The sequence below is a fragment of the Oncorhynchus mykiss genome, chromosome 15 (assembly GCF_013265735.2).
Source record: "Oncorhynchus mykiss isolate Arlee chromosome 15, USDA_OmykA_1.1, whole genome shotgun sequence".
Taxonomy (NCBI): Eukaryota; Metazoa; Chordata; class Actinopteri; order Salmoniformes; family Salmonidae; genus Oncorhynchus; species Oncorhynchus mykiss.
In genome coordinates, this window is record NC_048579.1 from 20005528 (window position 1) to 20031315 (window position 25788).

At 41.4% G+C, this 25788-nt stretch overlaps 1 protein-coding gene across 2 annotated transcripts in view; it reads right to left on the reverse strand.

Moving 5' to 3' along the window:
* gnal (guanine nucleotide binding protein (G protein), alpha activating activity polypeptide, olfactory type) overlaps nt 1–25566 on the reverse strand; it is a 66655-nt gene extending 41089 nt beyond the window's left edge. Inside the window, exons 1-4 of one of the 2 annotated variants that reach the window (XM_021562623.2) lie at nt 24734–25566; nt 9316–9388; nt 8087–8141; nt 7820–7939 (exon numbers count right to left, since the gene is read on the reverse strand). In XM_021562623.2, the coding sequence (XP_021418298.1) occupies nt 7820–7939; nt 8087–8141; nt 9316–9388; nt 24734–25175 (690 nt within the window). In that variant the 5' untranslated portion in view covers nt 25176–25566. Of the gene's footprint in view, nt 1–7819; nt 7940–8086; nt 8142–9315; nt 9389–9618; nt 10434–24733 lie in introns of those variants that run through there. The other variant, XM_021562624.2, reaches the window with a different exon arrangement.
* Between the last annotated feature and the right edge of the window lie 222 nt (nt 25567–25788).

The window sequence follows — 25788 nt, forward strand, 5'->3', positions numbered from 1 at the left end:
AAAAAACGCTCCAAAAACGGCTTACTAAGCGTCACTTATCAGGTTTAATGTCTCCACTGAAATATAGCTCTGTATATGACCACAACCGCACCTCTCGGACTTCCTCTTTGCCTCCATTAGTCCCAGGTGACATTTTGATGTACTGACCCAGCAGAGTCGCTCTCTCCACAAAGCAGAGTCTGGATGTCTCGCTCTCTCCACAAAGCAGAGTGTGGATCTCTTTCTCCACATGCAAAGCAGAGTCAGGATCTCTCGTTCTCCACAAAGCAGAGTGCGTCTGCCAGGGCAGTTTCCTAGTCAAGGCTGATGATCTTACCGCGGGAACAGGAAGTTGATAAGCGGAGAGGAGGAAAGAAGCGGGAGGACACAGAGCCAGTTCATATGCAATGCTGCCTGTATCAGAAGATACAGGGATGTTGCTTTAATGTGTGCCATGTAATTATGTTACAGCAACACTAAGCCAGGTTCTATCAGTCTTGTGACTGAGGAAAATTATATGTTTTTTCCCAAATTAATGAGTTATTACTTGCACTGGACCAAAACAGGGAGCACAATGAGGGTGCTCTAAAATGTTTTAGAACTACTAATTCCAAGTGACAAACACCCAGCCCATCTGTTTCTAAAATTTTGTCAAATTGTTTTTGACATAGCAAGTGAATGATCAAGCATTGTGGAGTGTAGAAATGAGGGGGTACCCAGCCTAGTTAGATCCATCTAAAAACTAAATGACTTTGGTCTGCGTTTAGACAGGCAGCCCAATTCTGATATTTTTTTCACGAAAATATCTTTTGACCAATCAGATCAGCTCTGAAAAAGATCTGATGTGAAAAGATCTAATGCGATTGATTGGTCAAAAGACCAATTAGTAGAAAAAATATCAGAATTGTGCTGCCTGTCTAAACACTGTTTATGAAATCCAAATTTACACCAGTTTAAATTGCTGGAAAAAAACCTGAGCTAAAAACAAAGGAACTGTAAAGAACGTATGTAGCCTGTGGCAGGCAGCATATCACAGGGCTGGGGATCACTAAAGCGGCTCTGTGGGTCCCCACAGTCAAAACTCACAAGGCCCAACACTGAGCCCTGGGGAACATCTGGTGACACAAAAACACATTAACAAAACCCTGATGCCCATTTAACCAGTATGTCCTTCACTGTACCTAGGCCTTCATTAGCGATGAAGCAATGGCAAAAAGAGTAATTAGGAGTGTGTTAAACAGAGCTAGTCCTGTGCCAAGGAGCTTTGGCTAATGGCGTCCCTGGCTACTTTGGGGCTTCCTCCAGTCCCTCCACACCGCTACCCTAGTTATCAACACTCCCCCTTGTATACCCTCCAGTGGATCAGTGAGGGAGATTGTGCTAGGATACCACTGTCTTTAGTGCCACAACATTTGAGCTCCCAGGGCAGGGTCTCAATCTATGGCGTGTTTGTTCATTTTTAGGGCCACAGTTCTGTCCAGGTGGGTGCTAAGTGATGGGTTAGGCAGGGTTCAGGCAGTGTCTGTGGTCTGGTACCTGACCTAGAACCCAGGAAGGCTGTTTTCACTGGAGATGTTCCATTCAAAACAAGTGTGTGTGGGGGTGGTTGGAGGGAGGGGGGGGGGGGTTACTAGCCGTGTCTTCTGCAACACTTTAACAATGTTATGGTAACTTTCACAGACAAATCTAAATTCTGGTGAGACGACATCCTCAGCCATGTATAACAAGTAATGAGCACACTTACAATGAAATAAAAAGCCTTTTTGGAAGCCTGCCTGTCAGCTACGGTTTGCTGTCACTAAACGCTCAATTAAATGTTCAAGTTTTTCAGTTGTTTGTGCGTATGGATGCAGGGTTGAATACAATTGTATGCATGTTCCATAAAACTCACATTGCAATTTCCACATTGTTAGTCATGGCCATCCTTTTTTGAATGAGATGGTTCATCAACTTTATGAAAACAACATCAAAACAAGAAGTCCCAAGAACAACTCCCTTGAATGAATTTCTGCTCAGAAACCAAATTTCAGAGTACATTCAGACAAAGAATTCTTAGATATATTTGTCAACCCACAGCTATGCATTATGCAATTTCTCAGGAATCCCACTCTATCACAGAGCCTGCTTTTCTGCCCCAGGTTTAGCTTTCCTGTCACACATAAAGCTACGATGAGTCATCAACAAAATGAAGAGGATATTTTTAGCTCCTAATAGTTCTCGAACACAACACACACCCTCAGACAAAACCGTCAGGGGAGACATAATGCTGGTCAAAACGCCAGCAAGGCATGATCCTGCGTCTCTCAGATACGTCCTGTTACACTTCAAAACACCCCTTCCTGTCAAACACACACACACACACGCCTCTCTGCTCTTTTGCCTGTCTGTCAGTCTGTCACTAAAATAATCTGGTGTAAATGGCTGCCGTCAGGAAATGGTGATGCAGGCCAGAGCAAAGGAGCCCCAGACAAAGGATTAACAGGAAGAGATCTAGAGAGAAGGGGAGCGTGCGAGAGAAGGGGAGCGCGAGAGAGAGCGAAAACAAGAGAGCGCGCGAGAGAAGGGGAGCCCGAGAGAGAAAACGAGAGAAGAGAGTAAGAGAAAGAGAACATCTGGTCCTGTTACCAACTCTTCTTGATGTATGAATTTTTCACTGGCAGACAAAGAGAAGAATAGCACTGAAATGGATCTGTCGGTGACAATGTGTTGAAATGCTAGCCTGACATACACACCCCTTAGACCAAAAAAGCCCTATGAGGTAACATTTTACTAACATGTCACACAGCACTTCAGGATTAATCCACAATTAGCAATGGTCGCTTTTAATCGAGTTTCAGAAAGTTCGGAGGGCACACAATTATACAGTAGTATTCAGTGTCTTCAACAAGCATTACAAAACGCCATTGCTGAGGCATGTCTGAAGACGAGAGGTCTGTCTCTCATATGATCATTTTATTTGGATTTTAAAGCATATCGGTCTTCAACTTGCCATCATTGGCCTACTAAAGAACGTAGGACTGATCTGACGGTTTACACATACTATAGGTAACTGCCCCAAAATAATGGAAACACATGAGTTTACAAAGTATATTGAAAGCAGGTGCTTCCACACAGGTGTTGTTTCTGAGTTAATTAAGCAAATAACATCATGCTTAGGGTCATGTAATATGATAGTGGGCAGGCCATTATTTTGCTACCATGGCTAAGCCCCCATAGGATGACAATGCCCCTATTCACAGGGCAGGAGTGGTCACTGGATGGTTTGATGAGTATGAATACGATGTAAACCATATGCCATCTCAGTCACCAGATCTCAACCCAATTAATTGAATACTTATGGGAGATTCTGGAGTGGTGCCTCAGACAGCGTTTTCAACCACCATCAACAAAACACCAAATAATGGAGTTTCTCGTGGAACAATGGTGTTGCATCCCTCCAATAGACTTTCAGACACTTGTAGAATCTATGCCAAGGTGCATTGAAGCTATTCTGGTTCGTGGTGACCAATGCCCAATATACTGTATATATACTATGTAGGGTTAATGAGGTTAGAGAGAGGCAGTTTACTCCATATCATACTGTATGGTATCAATCCCGTTCACCATTCCAACCCTGTCGTCCATTACACTCTGGAGCGTCCCTCCAGCCGACAATCTAAAAACCCACTGGCGCTTCTCTCTCCTCTTCCGATGGCTTAACAAAGGAGGCCTAATATGATCAAGCTGTTTGTGTGTGTGTAGAGAAGCAGGAGACACTCCTCAGGGCTCGGGTTTAGGGAGGCTCGTGACACAGCCTGAATAAACGCAGTGTGCAGTTTACAGTCTCTAATGGAGGGGCCCATGAAAGACAGCAAACGGGACAATGTGTACTTAGCTTACGTCTCCTTAACTGTTTCATACCTATGGCCGGGTACCGCACTCTCACCATATTGGGCAAGCCCATTCCTATGTTTTGTATTGACAATTCTGTCGTTGTCTCAAATAAATGTATTCATTGGTAGATTCCGCAATTTACAGGAGATATTAACGAGCGTTTTATATCATTGATAGTTTCCGCTTAACACCTGCATCTGCCATCAATATTTCCCCTAAATAGAATAGATAGACAAGTAGATAAAGTGTAGTCGTGATGTTGCATAATGAAGTATCACATGTCAACTTTAGGCAAATGCAAAAAGCAGAGCAAACTGAACACGAGAATGCATTGGAGCCAAGTCGCAGGCCCCAAATTCTATCTACGATTATTCTAGTCTAGCCGCTACTGGCACCATGTCAAGAAATCTTGGAATGGATGAAAAAATTAATGCTCTTCAATTATGTAACCACAATCAAATGCTCAACTGCTGAGGCGTTATTTTAAAAAAAAGGGGCAATCTGTAGTTGCTACATCCATTTTTAAACTTATAAATGAATTATATATTCTTCAAGAATCAATGGGTATATATAACTTATATAAAATCACTTAAATTCCTCATGAACTTAGTTCAACTGTGGCACCTGGTCAGAACCCAAGGTATAAGATTGTTCTACTCCAATGTTTGATATCATGGATGGTCAGTCCATAGTGCTATCTATGAATTTGAGAGTAATTACATTTCTCCAGGACCATCCTTCAGCTTTTTACCAAAACAGATGTGGGGTGATCCACTTTATTATTGTTTCAACTGTTGATTGGGCCTTTAAAGCAGTGGTTTTTAACCAAGGTTGTATGTCTCCTGCTGCCAAAATAATCAAGCCATATATTTTGCTATATTCTTTTTTTGCCTAAATAATCACTGAACAATCTATGAAAAAAAGAAACACGTCTATTTGCGGTTTCATATTGAATTATGAAAAAATGGACTACTGTGATTCTCAATTATCAACGAATGCGGGTGGGTAGAGATTAAAGAGTATGGTATGCAGACTCTGCATTTTATTGTTTTAATAATCTGAAGGGAACCATTTTGAAAGTGCGTGCTTGCGGGCATGGTGAATGAAGTTGAAGGCATCATTTTATTAATTCAGGTTTAAATGAGAGAAAACGTGGTTAAACCCATTTATTTCTCAACTTAAACACTGGACAACTGCTCTTTTTAAAGTCTGTTTTTTATTAAAAATTAAATAAACATTAAAAAGCTAATTGGATGATATGATTTACCTAAATATATTTACCTATATAGCCTAGCATGAAAGTAAAGACATCACATCAAATGTCAAATCTTCAGCAGAGGCCAATGCTGAAATTTATTTTTGTAATTTAAAAAAATATTTTTTTTTTTATTTGAGGAAAAATTGCATTTTGAATCTCTGCTGTGGTAGACAAAGGAGGTTTTGAGTCCCAGCAGAAACAGGGCCGTACATGTGACATGGGAGGCCAGACATAAAACACAGACCTGCTTTAGAGGGAAATTATTAAGTTGTTTGGTTGCTGGGAGGGCCTCTCTTTGTCTCAGCCTCTAGCCAGCATGTTTACTAAGAGAAATCGATGCGCCATTACATAATAGGCCTAATTAATGAAGCCTGTGTGTTGCAGCCAAAACATCTACTGTTTCTACTGTCCATGTTTTGACAGACTAGTATAGAGTATGCATCTCCACTAGTATAAATACACAGACGGACGGACCGACACCTCCAACAACTGGGCAACATGAGAGAATAGGACTGAAATGGCGTTCTAATCAGCTTTAGTTTGAACACCAAAGCAAAAGCACTCGGTTGAAATATACGATCCAACTCAAAATGTCTGACTTGAACAAAGTGGACATGTTTGAGACGCAATGCAATAAACTTGATGTACCCCCTCTTCTTACAACGTCCCATTATAAAAACAAATAGAAAACACTAAACAGAGGAAACGTAAGCTCTTAACAAATATCCTCATCTTGAAGGTCAAATAAACTTTTGAAAGTCCCATATTTCTAGTTTGTCGGCCAATCACAACCAGTGCATATCATTAGCAAGCCAATGTCAAATTCACAACGGCCTTCATCAGGGCTCGTACAGTACACAGTTAAAAGCATTAGATAACTCAGCATCAACACATCCTGGAGCAGAACCATACTCTCGTCATCCGTTTCATGTCGTCTGCAACGTCTCAGAACCAACACAGGGAATCTAAAACAACTAAAAGAAACTACTGTTTGGATTCTTTCGTAACACCTCGGCACCAACAGACCAACGCTTTGTCTGCCTTGCCTTGACCCAGTGAACGCAGAGAAGGCATCAAACAATTCCTTGTGAGGAAGAAGGGACGCTTTAATTTAAATGTCTAACGATGCGCTCCCCCAAACTCACCCCTCCTCCAAAAAAGGCAAATTAGGTTACTAAAAGCTTTTTCTAGGAAGCAGACTCATCATGTAACAGTTGATTAGTATTTATCTAGTCCAACAGATGTGTTCAGATTGCACACTGGGCCAGCCTCCCCTTACGCACTGTCTGAAAAAACAAGATTACTGATTGGAGCAAACTTTTGGACCCGTCCTATTTTGTGGACATTCCATTGGGAGGACGAAACAACAAATATCACAGCCAATAGTAAATCTTGTTTTAGTTAAATCATGTCATGTTACCTGTTTTTATTTATTTCAAGCCTTTCCAGAAATGAGAATTACCAAAAAATAACATTTACATTTAGCAGATGCTCTTATCCAGAGCGACATATTTTTTTAATGAAAGCAATAGTGAACAGTTTGATGAAAAAGCTTTAAAGAAAAGGGTAAGCTCAAGGTCATGTGACATGATCAAACAAAACCCCTGGGCCCTACGTTATAGGCTATATACTGTGTAGAAGGCGGCAGGTAGCCTTGTGGTTAAGAATATTGGACCAGTAACTGATAGGTTGCTGGTTTGAATCCCAGAGCTGACAAGGTGATTTTTACCCCCTCCATGTGCCCTTGAGTAATGTACATAACCCCTCATCGCTCTGGATAACAGCATCTTCTAAAATTACACGTCTAAAATATCATAGGTCAAATACAGGTCTATCTATTTTCTTGGGTACGCATACAAAGTACTGTTAACTTCATACAACAATTCAATTCATAGCTGGGAGATATCATTGAAAGCAAACACCAGGAGTGATGTCATCTATTTGCCCACATCAGGCCATTTCATTCAAATCCAAAGTAAAGAAGACATCCAAGGTATCCACCGTAGCCTACTACTGGGCATTTGCAGAACCTGTTGCAGAGCTCAGGTAGTCATACATATTACACAATTTAGTAAAGCATTTACAACTTTTTTTTTTTGTTTAAATGATTAAACCCTGCAATGGTTCATACATTTATAAATGACCAAATCATGTAGCTTATGGCTCAGAAGTTTGTGGTTTTGACTGGAATCTGATCCTTTATGAGTAGGATCTGAACACTTCTCTGAACAAACTTGAATAACTCGCTTCTCGTTGTTTCCTCAAGGAAGTAATTGCAAATAGTGCTGTGGTTGATTGTTTGAAGCAAATGACTCCTCCCCATTGGCAAAAATGTCCATCCACCAGGCCTACTAAACTAGTCTGATTACAGCTTTAAAAAAGGACACTAGTGAATGTGGCTAATTTAGATGACTGCTCTTGGAGTATAGGCCTACATAACCGCTTTTTCATGGTGACCGTATATTTGGCATCAGCATTTAGACTCCACATTGAACAACTTGACTATAAATAAACTTAGAAAACGTTTGTATTAGAGTGTCCACTGAATGAGTAAATTCAATCAGTTGGATAGTGTATCAATAGCAGGCCTGATCAATGCCTTAAAGTTGCTTCTCAGGGCATAACTAACAGGCTGTAGAGTGACAAAGACAGAAATCAGCTTCAAAGACTATAAAGCATTAATGACAGTGTTTGGTCAGTCGCCCTTACCTCTGTGTAGTCAAAGTCCGAGAGAGGTGCTATACTTTTGATGTAGTCAATTCTGGACTCGTTCGATGGGTTGCCTATTGGAACTGGGGGTATTAACGTGCTCATCGCCGAAACTACCGTCTAAAAAGCAGATAAAAACAAAAACATTAGACATTAAGCTGGATAAATGTGGGATAAGCCAGTCTAATCAGTAAAATGGGATTGCAGGAAACAATCTCATAGGGTGTGACCATATTCTATCATACAAATCTCAGCACATCAACTTACCACAATGGCATCCTTCACATTTTTCCGAATATCCAGGACTTTCTGTTTCTTTTCTCTGGATGGGGAAACAACATATACAAATGGGTCTGTTAAACATGGATTAAATACCTTAAAAATGATCATTGGATTCATTAAATTAATCTTTATGCTGCCCCACAGAAAGGAAAGGTTGTCTCATATCACCACTAATGCAAACCATCATAGGCCTAATAGCCTATTTAGTAATACTCACTATTTGTAAATTAACAGTAAGGATGTATTGTGCTAAAATGTTATTTGAAAGTTTACTTTTTAAGCTATTACATTAGGCTAGCCTATGCTACAACAATGTGTCTCATTTAGAACTAAAGGTGGACAGAAATTAAGCATAGCCTATATTTACTTGGTCCATTTCCTCAAATAATATCAAATGTATTATTAAAGATATAAATATTGAGGACAGTTTAGGATTGGGTATCATTCATTCATTCATTTCCTAAAAAACGTATTCAGTATACTACAGTCTATACAGAAGCATATATTACAGTGCACAATGTAACCAAATCAAACTACAATGTAACCAAGTCTAGATTGAATATAGTAGGATATCATAAACCATAGAAAGATCCCACTGGGCACACACTGGTTGAATCAACATTGTTCCCACGTCATTTCAATGAAATTACGTTGAGCCAACGTGGAATAGACCTTGAATTGACGCTTGTGCCCAGTGGGATACATTGACACATACATATAAAGATACGTCGTTTAAGCACCGTTTTAAAATACCACTGCACACATTACTGTCGCAAAACAGTTTTTTTTTTTAAAAACACATTAATTCAGTTGAGATTTTGTTTGTTTATTGGGTCCACATTATAATGCAATAGCAACTGTAAATACAGCGTAACATGTATCTGTAAGTGTTTTGACACACATAATCTCGACCACAAGTAGGCCTAAATCTGCTACTATGTCGTCTTTATCACTGTGACAGCTATTTGAAATCAGTTGGACATAGCAGGCTTGTTGCCATGCTGTTGTTAAACCATTGGGCCCGATGGACACTGCAGTGCTACAGAGCAAAGACACGTCTACCCAACCCTCGGTCCTTTTCTTATCCTACATCAAACTAATCAAAATGACAACAAGAAAATATATTTTAATACTCAACACTATCAAAATAGAACAGGAATACGTCCAATTTTGCACGTAAATAATTTAAAATAAATGAAATAACGGGTACTTACTCCGCATTAAAGCCATTGACGTGCAGAATCCGCATCTGCTTGACAATCGTACTTTTCCCAGACTCTCCGGCCCCTTCGAAATAAAACACAGATGAAGCATAAGGAAATGGAGCCATCGCTAAAATATAAGAATGTACTTGGGTGCCGCATATGCTGGTGTTTAAAATCCATGCCAATTGTACAATCCATCTGACGATTCAGTCAGCGCTCGCCTGCGAGACCTGTCAACATATGTGGGCTGGGGGCGAATCTGAAAACATACATGATACCTATCCGTTATCATATCCACCTTCTGGACCTTACCCAATAAAAGCAGTCGATGTGTGGCTTTATATGCTTGTCTTTCCTTTTGTAATTGTTTCTCGATTTTTTTATTCGCTTCTCTTTGTGCCTTTTCATCGATGCGTTGATCTTCAGTCTTGCTGTTGCCCAAACACCCCATCTTCCGCTGAGCTCTTCTCGTAAAAAGAAAGTATAAAATAACAGCTAATGCAATTCCTACTTTCAATATAAAAGGAGAAGAAATAGGGCGAAAAATCCGTGCGCCACTTCTCCGTCGCTCAGAAAAAAATCTTCCCCGTTACAATTTCGTTTTAACCCCTTGTCAAACCCAACCCAGTGGATTCAGTCGATTCTAATAAATATGTGCATCATAAATAGAACAAAAAGATACATTGACTTCATAAATATGCAAAGAGTGGAGCGGGGCTGAATCTGGAAGCCAGCCAACTGCTCTTCTCTCTCGCTCCTGCTTCCCACTCTCTATTTTTCCGGTCTAAAATTCTGTTTGTGTTTCGGTCCCTTTAACTCAGCACTGCCTCTCTCTGTAGCACCAGGAAGTCACACTGCACCGAAAGAGAAACACCTCACAGAGCGCGCGCCACCTTACCACTGTTTGAATACCCAGTTTAAAACAACATTTCTTAATTTAACAAGTACAACAAACAAAAAAGATAGGCTGCGTTTATCTAATAAAATGTGTGCCGAAAAGTTTCGTTTCAATATGCTGTTCAGTGTAAAATAATTGGTGAATTATATAGTACAATTGTTTCCAAAAACGGGTATATGTTTGATCCAGACAAACACTTTAATCACGTTTCCTACACAAATCATTTCCCAATCCACATTGCGCGCGTAAATCATTTCACAGGTGCTTGCAAACACCGGTAAATGGAGGGTAACCAGAGAGCGCGACCGTAGACAATCAGGGCCGCGCACCAGCGTATAATCACACAAACCATATGGATCATATTACAAAACCAAATAATAACACTGTTAAACTCGATACAAAAGATAATGGAACAAGTAGTTTGCTGCTATTCAAATTTCTCTGAAGTAGCCTATTAACTTAACTTAACTATTAACTTAACAGCTCGGGGCGGCAGGGTAGCCTAGTGGTTAGAGCGTTGGACTAGTAACCGGAAGGTTGCGAGTTCAAACCCCCGAGCTGACAAGGTACAAATCTGTCGTTCTGCCCCTGAACAGGCAGTTAACCCACTGTTCCCAGGCCGTCATTGAAAATAAGAATTTGTTCTTAACTGACTTGCCTGGTTAAATAAAGGTAAAAAAAAAAAAAATAAAAAAAAAAAAAAAAAAAATAAAAACTTGACATAGGCCTACTCTATAGCCTAGTAGGTTCTCTTTCATCTGTAGCAATACAAAATTACACACTACAATAATAAACTCAGCAAAAAAATAAACGTCCTCTCACTGTCAACTACTTATATTTTCAGCAAACTTAACATGTGTAAATATGAACATAAGGTTCAACAACTGAGACATGAACTGAACAAGTTCCACAGACATGTGACAAACAGAAATGGAATCATGTGTCTATGAACAGGGGGGGGGGGGTCCAAATCAAAAGTAACAGTCAGTATCTGGTGTGGCCATCAGCTGCATTAAGTACTGCAGTGCCTCTCCTCCTCATGGACCAGATTTGCCAGTTCTTGCTGTGAGATATTACCCCACTCTTCCACCAAGGCACCTGCAAGTTCCCAGACATTTCTGGGGGGAATGGCCCTAGCCCTCACCCTCCGATCCAACAGGTCCCAGACGTGCTCAATGGGATTGAGATCCGTGCTCTTCACTGGCCATGGCAGAACACTGACATTCCTGTCTTGCAGGAAATCACACACAGAACGAGCAGTCTGGCTGGTGGCATTGTCATGCTGGAGGGTCATGTCAGGATGAGCCTGCAAGAAGGGTACCACATGAGGGAAGTGGATGTCTTCCCTGTTACGCACAGGGTTGAGATTACCTGCAATGACGACAATGATGCTGTGACACACCGCCCCAGACCATGACGGAACCTCCACCTCCAAATCGATCCCGCTCCAGAGTACAGACCTCTGTGTAACACCCATTCCTTCGATGATAAACACGAATCTGACCATCACCCCAGGTGAGACAAAACCGCGACTCGTCAGTGAAGAGCACTTTTTGCCAGTCCTGTTTGGTCCAGTGATGGTGGGTTTGTGCCCCTAGGCGACGTTGTTGCCGGTGATGTCTGGTGAGGACCTGCCTTACAACAGGCCTACAAGCCCTCAGTCCAGCCTCTCTCAGCCTATCGCAGACAGTCTGAGCACTGATGGAAGGATTGTGCATTCCTGGATTAACTCAGGCAGTTGTTGTTGCCATCCTGTACCTGTCCCGCAGGTGTGATGTTCGGATGTACCGATCCTGTGCAGATGTTGTTACCCATGGTCTGCCACTGCGAGGACGATCAGCTGTTCGTAATGTCTCCATGTAGCGCTGTCTTAGGTGTCTCACAGTACGGACATTGCAATGTATTGCCCTGGCCACATCTGCAGTCTTCATGCCTCCTTGCATCATGCCTAAGGCACGTTCACGCAGATGAACATGGACCCTGGGCATCTTTCTTTTGGTGTTTTTCAGTCAGTAGAAAGGCCTCTTCAGTGTCCTAAGTGTTCATAACTGTGACCTTAATTACATACCGTCTGTAAGCTGTTATTGTCTTAATGACCGTTCCACATGTGCATGTTCATTAATTGTTTATGGTTCATTGAACAAGCATGGGAAACAGTGTTTAAACCCTTTACAATGAAGATCTGTGAAGTTATTTGGATTTTTACAAATTATCTTTGAAAGACAGGGTCCTAAAAAAGGGACGTTTCTTTTTTTGCTGAGGTTAGTAGAGAATCCAAAGGTGTGAATATAACATCACCTCAAGCTTTGAGAAAAAAAAGTCACAATGCAAATGCAATGGAATATGCAAACGAGTTCATGTGTTTGCATATCAGCATCCATGTTCTAGCAGTGCTCCCATCAACAGTGGAGAGTATATCCATGTAGTGAGCGAGAGCCAAAGACAATCTCCCAATATGATAGGATGGAGGTGGTGTCTGGGTCATTTTAAGGTTAGTGTGGATGAACATGCCCTGACAACCAATAAAAGCCATCCTCAAAGTAAAGCATTGTTGGGAAAATGAATCATTAATGAAGTCCTTTCAAACCCCAATAAAATGTAGTCAACTAATTCAAAGATGACAGATACAATGACTAAAGTAGTACTTTGTGATCTAAAGTAAGTGAGGTAGATGTGTTTGACCATTTCAGTGGCAAACCAGACTCGGAAGGACTAGAATTAATTACATCAATTGAACGATTGATTGATTTCAAAACATTTAAAAAATAAATCAGACATATCAAAACATGGATTATATCAAAAGTAGTGAGAGGCAAACTGGCAACTGAGGGGCCATATGTGATGGTTATCTGTCGTGATGTGTCACAGTTCAGAACATTAGCAGCCTCCAGAACAATGGAAAGATTTTCCAGTACAAAAAAAATATGAAAACAAGATGCAAATGTGATGTTATAGGTCGAGTTGGCCAGTGTGTGGCTCCTCTGGATGCAAATTTAGCCCGCGGAGCTTACTAACTGTTAATGTTGTGTGTTGGTTGAGAGTGTCGGCTCTACCTACCGCTAGCCTCGTTCAAACCATCCTGATCTCATGAGCTTACGCTCTGTTACAGAATGTAAACTCACAAGATCAGGATGGTTCGTACGAGGCTAACCTACCGCTCTACTATTCAGAAATGAGTAATTTACTGTATGTCTCCCTACAATGCCATGGGGAGTTAAGACAATCTTTGCTTTCACTTGTTTTGGTTTTTGTCACCTGTTTGCATCGCGCCCAGTCACAACTATGTGAACTACAGAGCCAAAGTTCTTTCCCTGTTTGGCACAAGGAGTTAAGTAACAAACATATTTTTAAAGTCACTAGAAATGATCACCATCATCTTATCTAATTCTCTCTATAGTGTCAACGTCGAGCAGCCCATTGACTATCGTCTTACATTGCCTTTTGTCTCCCTCTTGTGGTTTAGATTAATACTATACACTTCAGTGTGTGTGTGTGTGTGTGTGTGTGTGTGTGTGTGTGTGTGTGTGTGTGTGTGTGTGTGTGTGTGTGTGTGTGTGTGTGTGTGTGCTTGATGACAATATGCATGTACAACAAAGGACTGGTCAAGAATACATGCATCCTTTACTAGAAAGCTATGACTGTATGACTTTCACCCTTCCTCCTTGTACCCTGTTGCCTGGATAAAAATAGCTTGTGTATGATAAGTTAGTATATAGCTCAGGTCATACCTTAGGCTGGAAAACTGGTATTCTAGTTTCTCATTCCAGTGAGTACACAGAGAAGGTTAGAGATTAAGAGGATACCTGGAATGGTAGCTAGCTTTCTAAAAGCTCTCCGTAGTCATAACATGGCATTCCCAAAGGCCCAGTGCAGGGTCATGTTCATTAGGCACTAAATGGAATAAAACGGCTTGACAAGGGGAGGGACAACCTGGACTTAATAACAAACAGTAATTTTTGTTTTCGGTTTTCAAAACGCTTTGCTATGGTGTGCCCTACTGAACATGACCGAGGAGATCTGCAGGTTAGTATTGACCAGATAAACTTGCAAATTGCAAAAGCAACTGCTTTCGGTCAACTGAGTTGAGAGTGCATCTAAGACAATCATTCCTTTTTTATAGTAGGGTAGTCTGTCAGCAGGCTGGTGGCCAAATGAGTGAATTTGGGATATTACTGTCCTTTGTCACACATTCCTGGTGCGTGATCTTTTGATTTGTTTTGGTTCGGGTTGAACTTTCAACCCCGCTGGACAGCCCCGGGTTAGTTTCCGTAGGACGTGGGGCCCGATTTAGAAAGCGAGAGTAAAAAAAAAAACAGGATGCACATTTTCTCCCCAGAGAACGGGAGGTGTAAGAGAGGTCTGATGAGGTCAAGATGAGGTCATAGCTGCTGGTTGGTGGGTTGGATGGTAGGTTCACCACCACTGTCTGTCTGACAAGAGTGGCACAGGACTGAGAAAGTGAAACCATTTCCAGGGAAGACATAACTTTACAAAAACATCCACCCAGAATTAAGTCACCTTAACTTGAACCCTTCATAGAAAGGGCTACATATCACTGACATAGTAATTATGTAACGGATGTCATAAATATATCTGTCTGCTGGATTGCTGTCAGCTTGCAAACAGAACTCATTTTATGTCACGAGTAAAGTCAGTTGACATAAGCACCCCTTAAGGAACAACACATGAATTTCACGTGAACACATGTGAAGTGTTCCAAAAACACACTTTCATGTGATCACAATGTGACAACATGTAAAGCAAAATGTGATAACATGAAGCTACATGTATAAACGTGAATTGTTGTTTTTCTGTAAGGGACAGCTATATGTAACCCTTGTGACTTAGATTTCCAGCAGAAGTGTAACCAGCAGACGTTTCAATATAGAGACAGAGAATAACATTTAACTGTGTGCATGTCTGTCAGCCTTGATAATTAGCCTAAATAGCTGACTAAATTATCTTAGAACATTTTTGGATCCCAGGTCAGGTCTACTGGTCTAGTGACTGAGGGTGAAAACTGATTAGGGACGTTGACGTCAAAGAACATTAAAGGACGTTAGAAGAAGTCAGCAGTGAGAAGGAGGCTTTTGTCCCAATGACCAGACCGGCAGTACATGCCGATAAAAATGTAAATAAAATGACAGTGCTATTTTTCCTATTACCAAACAAACAGAGAAGGCATGAACAATAGATAAAACCGTTTGGAGACATATTTTGCCTTTTCACATGGCAAGTTCTTAGCTCAGAACTATCCTTAATGAATATTGCAATTAAGTGACGCCGGGAAACACGGAACTGATTAGCTAGCCTAGCCCTGACAATGTGGTGTTAAGAGCTCTCAATTGTTGATTACTTTCTCACTTAGAAGGTTGAATGTATATGACTTTAATGTTACTTTTTCAAAAATGGCTGCTATATCCATTCAGGTAAATCACAGCTACTTGAGGGGATAGGATCTTTCCCAACTGATCTCCGAACATTTGCATATTTGGATGGAACCTGAACCTGCTTGAGAGCATCTCTGTTCCATATCTTGAAATTCCGTAACCCAGATTCCATCTGGGCTAAAAATAGCCCCCACAGAGAGCGTCTCTCTCTGCAGCTCTGATATGGAATGATAACAGAGCCAACCTGCCCCTTAGCGTGTAGAAACACACATGCATGCAGATAGACATGTTACACTGCAGACAGACGTGTTACACTGCAGACAGACGTGTTACACAGCACACAGACGTGTTACACTAGAGACAGACGTGTTACCCTGTACACATACGTGTTACACAGCACAGAGACGTGTTACACAGCACAGAGACGTGTTACACAGCACAGAGACGTGTTACACAGCACAGAGACGTGTTACACAGCACAGAGACGTGTTACACAGCACAGAGACGTGTTACACTGCAGACAGACGTGTTACACTGCAGACAGACGTGTTACACTGCAGACAGACGTGTTACACTGCAGACAGACGTGTTACAAAGCACACAGACGTGTTACAAAGCACAGACGTGTTACACTGCACAGACATGTTAAACTACACTCAGACGCATTTACTCTTCCCTTTGTTGCCTCACAAACATCTTCCACCACACACATACACACACACCACACTTGAACTCAAACTCCATATTAATAACGAAGGAAAATGTATTGTATGAATGATCAATGAACATGCACTATGGCGCTCTGAGGCCAAGCCTTTCCCCTCAATCTCTTATCATTGGCCATTGGTCATCCCAGATATGAAAGATTACAATAGCTGAAAACGTGGCAGCTATGTTCAGGTCATGAGACTGAGAAAGCAAGGTGGGGAAGGGTTTATGGGATGGGCCAGCAGCAAAAATAGCACAGACTTTGGACTATTCCCACTTGAGTTTATATATGGCATCATGACACAAGGATGGACCCCACTCTCAATAAACACAATATCATAAGAATGACACGTGCATTACAAAATGAGAGTTTGGAGTTCTTAGTCAAGGAAAGAATAGGGCTAATCATAATAATTTCAGACCTTATTTGGTTACAGACAGACCTGCATGCCAGCAGTAAAGTATGCTAGCAGTAGCAAGGTAAAGTAGCAATATTTGTAAAACTTTGATACATACCCGCCAGGACAAGTGTACTGTATGCAGTGAAGGGTACATATGTTGGATCTTAATTTGAGCCAGTTTGCTACAGCAGGAAAATAATCCTGCAGCAACGGGAATTGTAAATTATTATGTGGATTATAATTCATGGACATTTTTGTAGGGTTTGATAAATGTTTCACTATGGCAAAATCAAATCTGACATTTAAGAGGAAATGACTAACTTTAGAAGGATTTTTAAACCTCTAATACACTACAAGTTTGCATTTCCTGCAATCTCAGCAACCAAATAGTGATCAAATTAAGATCCTACATCTGTAATGCCTAAATACACAATCATAGAGTTTTTCAGAGTAGTAGAATGGGGACAGGGCGATGTGTGAGAGAAAGACAGAGAGAGAGAGTGGGAGATAATGTGTAACATACACTAACAGTTAATGTCACTTACCCACATAGGATAAAATTGCTAGCTGTTCAAATAAAGGATAAAATGAAGTGTTAAGCATTTCAGTCAGTTTTCCTAGAGGCTGCATTTGTGGCCTTGTTCCCCCACCTGAAAGAACATGTGGGGTGAGAAATTGGTTTAGATGCACACAGGCAACCCAGAGATATGAGTACCAACAGGTCTCACCATTTTTTAACTATTACGAGACAAAGCTGATATTTTCTTTTCACATTTCCCTTCTCACCACAGTTCCAGCAATATGGTGGATGAGTAACCAGGCTAGCGCAGTACAACTCTGTTTGGGGTTAGCTCAGTAGTGTGGAAAGGGTCATGTATCCAGAGCAACTAACAGTAGTGAGTGGATACATATAAATTGGCACTGGTCGCCCATGGGAATCGAACCCACAACCCTGGTGCCAATTGAGCCACACAAGAACGCCGACCACTCTCAACGTTAAATTCCATATGCTAACGTCCTGACACCCATGGTTGCTAGGCGCCAGTCATATAAACCCAGCTGAAGTTATGTCAACTTCCTGCATTCTGCATAAAAAGCAGAGGAATGGTGTCATTTCTAGTGTCCTTATAGTCTCAGCAATAAAATGCTACAGCCTGCACTGTATAACAAAATGAACTACAATATATATGTTTTTTTTTTTTAAATAACACACACACACACACACACACACACACACAATGCATTCGGAAAGTACTCACCCCTTGACTTTTTCCACATTTTGTTACGTTACAGCCTGTCTAAAATGTATTAACTTGTTTTTTTCCTCATCAATCTAAACACAATACCTCATAATGACAAAGCAAAAAAAGGTTTAGACATTTTTGCAAATGTATTAAAAAATAAAAAACTGAAATATGACATTTACATAAGCATTCAGACCCTTTGCGCAGTACTTTGTTGAAGCACCTTTGGCAGCGATTACAGCCTTGAGTCTTGTTGGGTATGATACAAGCTTGGCACACCTGTATTTGGGGAGTTTTTCCCATTCTTCTCTGCAGATCCTCTCAAGCTCTGTCAGGTTGGATGGGGAGTGTCGTTGCACAGCTATTTTCACATCTCTCCAGAGATGTTTTATTGGGTTCAAGTCCGGGCTCTGGCTGGGTCATTCAAGGACATTCAGAGACTTGTCCCGAAGCCACTCCTGCATTGTCTTGGCTGTGTGCTTAGAGTCGTTGTCCTATTGGAAGGTGAACATTCACCCCAGTCTGAGGTCCTGAGTGCTCTGGAGCAGGTTTTCATCAAGGATCTCTCTGTACTTTACTCTGTTCATCTTTCCCTCGATCCTGACGAGTCTCTCAGTCCCTGCCGCTGAAAAACATCCCCACAACACAATGATGTCACCACTATGCTTCATTATAGGGATGGTGTGAGGTTTCCTCCAGACGTGACACTTGGCATTCAGGCCAAAGATTTCAATCTTGGTTTCATCAAACCAGAGAATCTTGTCTCTCATGATCTGAGTCTTTAGGTGCCTTTTGGCAAACTCCAACCGGGCTGTCATGTGCCTTTTACTGAGGAGTGGCTTCCATCTGGCCATGCTACCATAAAGGCCTGATTGGTGGAGTGCTCCAGAGATGGGAGAAACTTCTAGAAGGACAACCATCTCTCCATTAGGAACTCTGGAGCTCTGTCAGAGTGACCATCAGGTTCTTGGTCACCTAACTGACCAAGGATCTTCTCCCCCGATAGCACAGTTTGGCCGGGCGGCCAGCTCTAGGAAGAGTCTTGGTGGTTCCAAACTGCTTCCATTTAAGAATTATGGATGCCATTGTGTTCTTGGGGACCTTCATTGCTGCAAAAAATGTTGCTACCCTTCCCCAGATCTGTGCCACAACACAATCCTGTCTCGGAGCTCTACGGACAATTCCTTCGTCCTCATGGCTCGGTTTTTGCTCTGACATGCACTGTCAAATGTGGGACCTTATATAGACAGGTGCGTGCCTTTCCAAATCATGTCCAGTCAATTGCATTTACCACAGCTGGACTCCAATCAAGTTGTAGAAACATCTCAAGGATGCACCGGAGCTCAATTTTGAGTCTCATAGCAAAGGGTCTGAATACTTATGTAAATAAGGTGTTTCTGTTTATTTTTAATAAATCTGGAAACATTTCTAAAAACCTGTTTTCTCTTTGTCATTATGGGATATTGTGAGTAGACTGGTGTGTCCAAAAAATGTTTTAATCCATTTTAGAATTGTTTGCTTTATTTAACTAGGCATGTCAGTTAAGAACCAATTCTTATTTTCAATGACGGCTAGGAACAGTGGGTTAGCTGCCTGTTCAGGGGCAGAACGACAGATTTGTACCTTGTCAGCTGGGGGATTCGAACTTGCAACTTTTAAGTTACTAGTCCAACGCTCTAACCACTTTGGCTACCCTGCCGCTGTAAAGCTATAAAATGTGGAAAAATGTGATTGATTTCAGAACAGAAACTATACCATGAAGTCCAAGGAACTGTCTGTGTGGAAAAAGTCACTCCACCAATCAGGCCTTTATGGCCAGATGGAAGCCACTTTCCTGTATAATATATATACCGTTTATAATAATATAAACCATTTAGCAGATCCAAAGCAACTTACAGCAGCAAACATATGGGTGATTCAAGGATTTTTTTTATTTAACTAGGCAATTGAGTTAAGAACAGGAACAGTGCCTGCCTGTTCAGGGGCAGAATGACAGAGGGGATTTGAACTTGCAACCTTTCGGTTACTAGTTCAACACTCTAACCACTAGGCTACCCTGCCACCCCAAATTAAACCCACAACCCTGGCATAACAAGCACCATGCTTGGTATATGCACTGCCAACTAAGCTTCAGATATATAGTATCATGGTATAGGTCATTTCTCAATATCCCATGTGAGTTTATTAGTCAGCAATGTATTTTCTGATATTCACTGCCAGCTCTCAATACATTTTTTATTCAAAAACAGTAAATACAGATTGCTACCCTAATTTAAAATGTTAGACCTCATGTTATATCAGAGGTTTCATGATGAATTGGGATGTGAGGTAGGCTATAACTGTCACTAACGAATGACTAGTGACTGCATATTGCCATTGGTGTGCTTCACGCCTGTGTGCCACAACTTCAGGATAGCATGTAGTGCTTTCAGAAAGTATTCATACCCGTTGACTTATTCCACATTTTGTTGTGTTCTGCCTGAATTCAAAATGGTTAACATTTTTGTTTTTCTAATCCAGCTACACACAATACCCCATAATGACAAAGTGAAAGCTGACTTTTAGAAATTTTAGCACATTTATTGAAAATGAAATACAGAAATATCTCATTTACAGTATTCACACAGGTGCATCCAATTTCCTTTGATCATCCTTGAGATGTCGCTACAACTTGATTGGAATCAACCTGTGGCTAATTCAATTATTTGGACACGATTTAGAAAGAAACACACCTGTCTACATAAGGTTCATCTGCATTGCCAGCTGTTTGGGGTTTAAGGCTGGGTTTCTGTACAGCACTTTGTGACATCGGCTGATGTAAAAAGAAAAAAGACAAAAGGGCTTTATAAATACATTTGATTGATTGATTGATTTCAGAACAGAAACTATACCATGAAGTCCAAGGAACTGCATGTAGATCTCTGAGATAGAACTGTGATGAGGCATATACACTGACAGTAAAAACATAAGGAGCACCTTCCTAATATTGAGTTGTACCTCCTTTTGCCCTCAGCACAGCCTCAATTCGTTAGGGCATGGACTCTACAAGGTGTCAAAAGCGTTCCACAGGGACACTGGTCCATGTTGACACCGATTCTTCCCACTGTTGTGCGAAGTTGGCTGGTAGTGGATCTCTACTCCGAATTGCTCGTTCCATGTCATCCCATAGACGCTCAATTAGACTGAGACCTGGTGACTGGGTAGGCCACTGCAGTAAGCGGAATTTACTGTCATGTTCGTGGAACCATTCCTGGACAATCCTCGTCTTGTGGCATGGGGCATTATTCTGCTGAAATAAATATATTTGCAAATGGATACTGTCATGATGGGATGCACCTGATTGGTAATGATGTTCAGATATACTGTGGCACTCAAACGTTGCTCCAATTTGAACACACCATCACAAGCCTTCAATGTTGACACGCTGCATGATTGATGCATGTACTCATGTGTTTTTCTCCCATCAGCGTGAAACAGCAGGAACCAGGATTCACCAGACCAGGCAATGTTTTTCCAATTCTCCAGTGTCCAGAGTTTTCAATCATTAGCCCACTATAACCACAGTTTATTGTATTTTTCTGCAAGAAGTGGAACTCTTAGGTCGTTGGCTGCCATACCCCATTTGTGTCAAGGCACGACAGGTTGTGCATTCTTTTATGGGTCTTTGGGCATCAATGTTGTACTGGAGTGTCAGTTGACTAACTGTAGCCGTCTGTAGCTTTGCACAATTCGTGTCAGCCTCCTTTGTCATCTTTCATCAATTACCTGTTTTTGTCTACTGATCTGTTGTTTGCTGGACATCCTTTGGGTGGTGGACCATTCTTGATACACATGGGAAACTGTTGAGCATGAAAAACCCAGCAGTGTTGCAGTTCTTGACACACTCACACCAGTGTGCCGGCACCTACTACCGACACCTACTACCATAACCCGTTCAAAGGCACTAAAATCTTTTGTCTGGCCCATTCGCCCTCAATGGAATACATACACAATCCATGTCTCAATTGTCTCAAGGCTTAAAAATCCTTCTTTAACCTGTCTCTTCCCTGTCATCTACACTGATTTAACAGGTGCCATCAATAAGGGATCATAGCTTTCACCTGGATTCACCTGGTCAGTCTATGTCATGGAAGAACGGGTGTACTTAATGTTTTGTACACTCAGTGTATCTGGGAAAGGGTATAAACCAATCTCTAGAATGCTGAAAGTTTCCAAGAGAACAGTCTCCATCATTGGGAAATGGAAATAATATGGAACTGCCCAGACTCTGGCCTTCCGATCAAACTGAGCAACTGGGCAAGAAGAACCTTGGTCAGGGAGGTGACCAAGAACCCAATGACCTCTCTGGCAAAACTACAGAGTTCCTTGGCTGAGATGGGAGAATCTACCAGAAGGACAACAGTCTCTATAGCACTAAACCAATCTGGACTTCATGGGACAGTGGCCAAACGGAAGCCACTCCTGAGAAAAAGGCACGAGAGCACACCTAGAGTTTTCACAAAGGCACGTGAAAGATTTTGAGATCAGACCACATCATCTTTTGCCTTATGATGAGACAAAAATGTTGCCCCTTTGCATGAATGCAAAGCATTGTCTGGAGAAAACCAGACACAGCTCATCACCTGTCTAACACCATCCGTACCGTGAAGCATGGTGGTGGCAGCATCATGCTATGGAGATACTTTTCAGTGGCAGGGACTGGGAGACTGGTAAAGATAGAAGGAACAATGAATGGCGCAAGACACATACAAATCCTTGATGGGAACAAACAACCTTAGACGGGGGTGAAGATTTACATTCAAACAGGACAATGACCCCAAGCATACAGTCAAATCAATGCTGGAATGGCTTCAGAACAAGAATGTGAAAGTCCTTGAGTGGCCCAGCCAAAGCCCAGACTTGAATCCCATTGAAAATCTGTAGAAAGACTTGAAGATTGCTGTTCACAACTGCTCCCCATCTAACTTAACAGAGCTTGAGAAAATCTCCAAGGAAGAATAAGAGAAAATCCCCAAATCCAGACGTGCAAAGCTGATAGACATACCCAAGATGACTCAAAGCTGTAATCGCTGCCAAAGGTCCTTCTACAAAGTATTGCCACAGGGGTTTTAATAATTATGTAAATTAGATATCAGTATTTAATTTTCAATACATTTGCAAAAATGTCTAAAAACATGTTTTAACTTTGTCATTATGAGGCACTATGTGTAGATGGGTGAGAGAAAACAATATATTTAATCAATTTTGAATTCAGGCTGTAACACAACAAAATGTGGAATACATATGTTAGCATACATGCATTAGCCTAGGGTAGAATTTCCTTTAGTAACTGAAAATATCATTTGAAGGTTTGGGGTGAAGTGTCCCTTTAAAATCTTCTGTGTGTCTTGTACGGCATTGTGCTATAATGATTAACCCATCGCTTATCTGTTGTCCTATAGTCCAAGTGCATTTTCAAGGACATTTTGCACGTATAATGCTTCAACCTGGAATGAGAACCAGTAGCCTACTTAATATTCTGTTATCAATGCATTACTGTCCATACTCCTGTGACTGTATTAATCACTGGTAGGCTATATTGTCAGGCCTAATGAAAAATGTCCATTCATTAATGCAAATATATATGAAATATTACAGCTGAATTAATTGGTAGAGGAGAACTAGACCATAGGCCTCAGGGACCATCATGACGCGTGTTGGAGGTATGCCGTGCATTAGCCCTCTACTGCACATCATCGCCCTCAGGCAACACAAAACCCTTTTTCCCCCTCACCCGCCCATCATATTAAAACAATCCTATACATGACAATATGTGATGACATGTCTGTAAACAATCTAATGAGGTGCAGAAGTTGGTATGATGTATCGATTGGGGCAGGAACCTTCTTTCAGGGAAAGCAGAGTGATGTTAGTGCATGATGTGAGTGAAGGGTACAACACATTTCATTATTTTACATGTTTAAATAGAGAAGTACACATTGTCTATTGTCAAGTTGTGTAGTAACCTCTAAAGAAGCATATTTGATAGGTTTTTAACACACACACACATATATATATATATATTCAGAGCAACATTGTGCAGTTAGGCTACATTTCAGGGAAATATCATGCTCGGTGAAATAGCATTTGATGTAAAATTATGGCCTTGGTCAATGTTTTTGCCAACATATCCACTGACATTCACAGGCAGTGGACACGGGGACATTATATAGTTGATAGGACCCTAATCAAGCAGTTAGGAGGCTCATATCCTCTGATAGTAAGAACAGTGAGCTTGACTACAGTGGCAGCAAGGAAGAATGGGCCCCAGAATCAGGATTGAGAGGAAGTGAAATACTAGTTTATGCCCAATTCGAATTTATATATTAAAATATCAAGATGTTCTTTTTGTTTTTTAGTACCCTAATGGCACATCATTGCCCTGAGGCAACAAAAGGGGGGGGGGGGGGGGGGGGGTAAAAGTATTTTATTACTTTTGATACATCAAATTAAAATAGGATGGAATATTTATTTTCCCAGAAGAAAAAAAAATGTGCGCAGTAGAGGGTTAATTACACTGGCCGTTTATTTTCATAGCGTGGAAATACAAGATTGAGGGGTTCTCGAACCTGGTGGACATAGCCTATTCCATTTAATGTATTTATTTTGATAAAGCTAGTGTATAGATTAAATAAGTTAGCCTATAGCCTATTCATGACCTGACATACATGTCATTGGTTTGTAGAAGGATAACATAGCCTGGGCTGGTCAATGTATTAGCCCCAGCCATCTATCTCACACACCTACCGAGTAAAAGCAGACGATGCGTCTGCTCGTATTCCCGTTTCTGCTCCTTCAGAGTTCGGTCAATATGTTTACTGACTTTCTTCGCCTGTTTTTTGACCTCCTTCTCCTCCGATAACTTTTTGTCCAAGGTTTTCTGTTTCTGTTTGCTGAGCTTCTTCTGCAGCAAATGTTGCCGCTGGCTGCGGTCAGCTCCAACATTGTCCCCATTCTGTATGGGCACGCCTTTAGTCGTGTCCCCTCTACCGGCATCTCGTGCATTCGGCTTGCCTTTGCTAGGGCCCCCGCTGCGACACCAACAACCACGGAGCAGTGTCATGTCATTATATGCCTCTGTATCCTCGTGGTCAAGGTCCTTGGAGCGTAACGATACAGAGCAGTCCGCCGGTTTCTCGGTGTCACTGGATTCGTCAAGACTAAGACGCAGGCTGTAGCACAGTCCCATTGTGGGGTTTGTTCCGTTAGTAAAATGGAAGGGAAATGTTCAAGTGAAAAGCGCAAAATTCCTCGAGAGATGTTAGGCCTACCTGCTCGCCTATACTCATTGTGGCATTTCCCCTGTCCTGGGATGCTTGTTGAATTCAAACTGCAGAGATGATCTAATCACGGTCTTGGACTTGCCACCATGTGAGCCATTTTGCATTTTGTCCCGTCTGTCAATGCCAGCCTGTAGTTGGTGGATAACCTGATTGTGACAGTGGCCACCGCAGGTCCACCTTACCGTAAATAAATCTAAAGTACAACCCAAAAAATACGCAAGGTAGTGTGCGCCCAGGACTGGCTCTCGAATTATAATACTCTCTAGGGGCGCCAGTAGTATGTGCATCCCCCTCATTGTGTGAGGCGTCAGCGTTAAATTCACTACTGGTGTAGTCATGGACTTTAACTATTCGTGTGCCAGGACAAAGTAAAATCTCAGTTGTTAGAATTGTTTTTTTCAATTCTCTCCTACAATAGCCTAACCTAAATATTTTGGTAACACTTTATCAAGAGATATGATTTATTACTTGTTATTTGTATGAGCCCATATGATCTTATTATATACCGAAATAATAGGT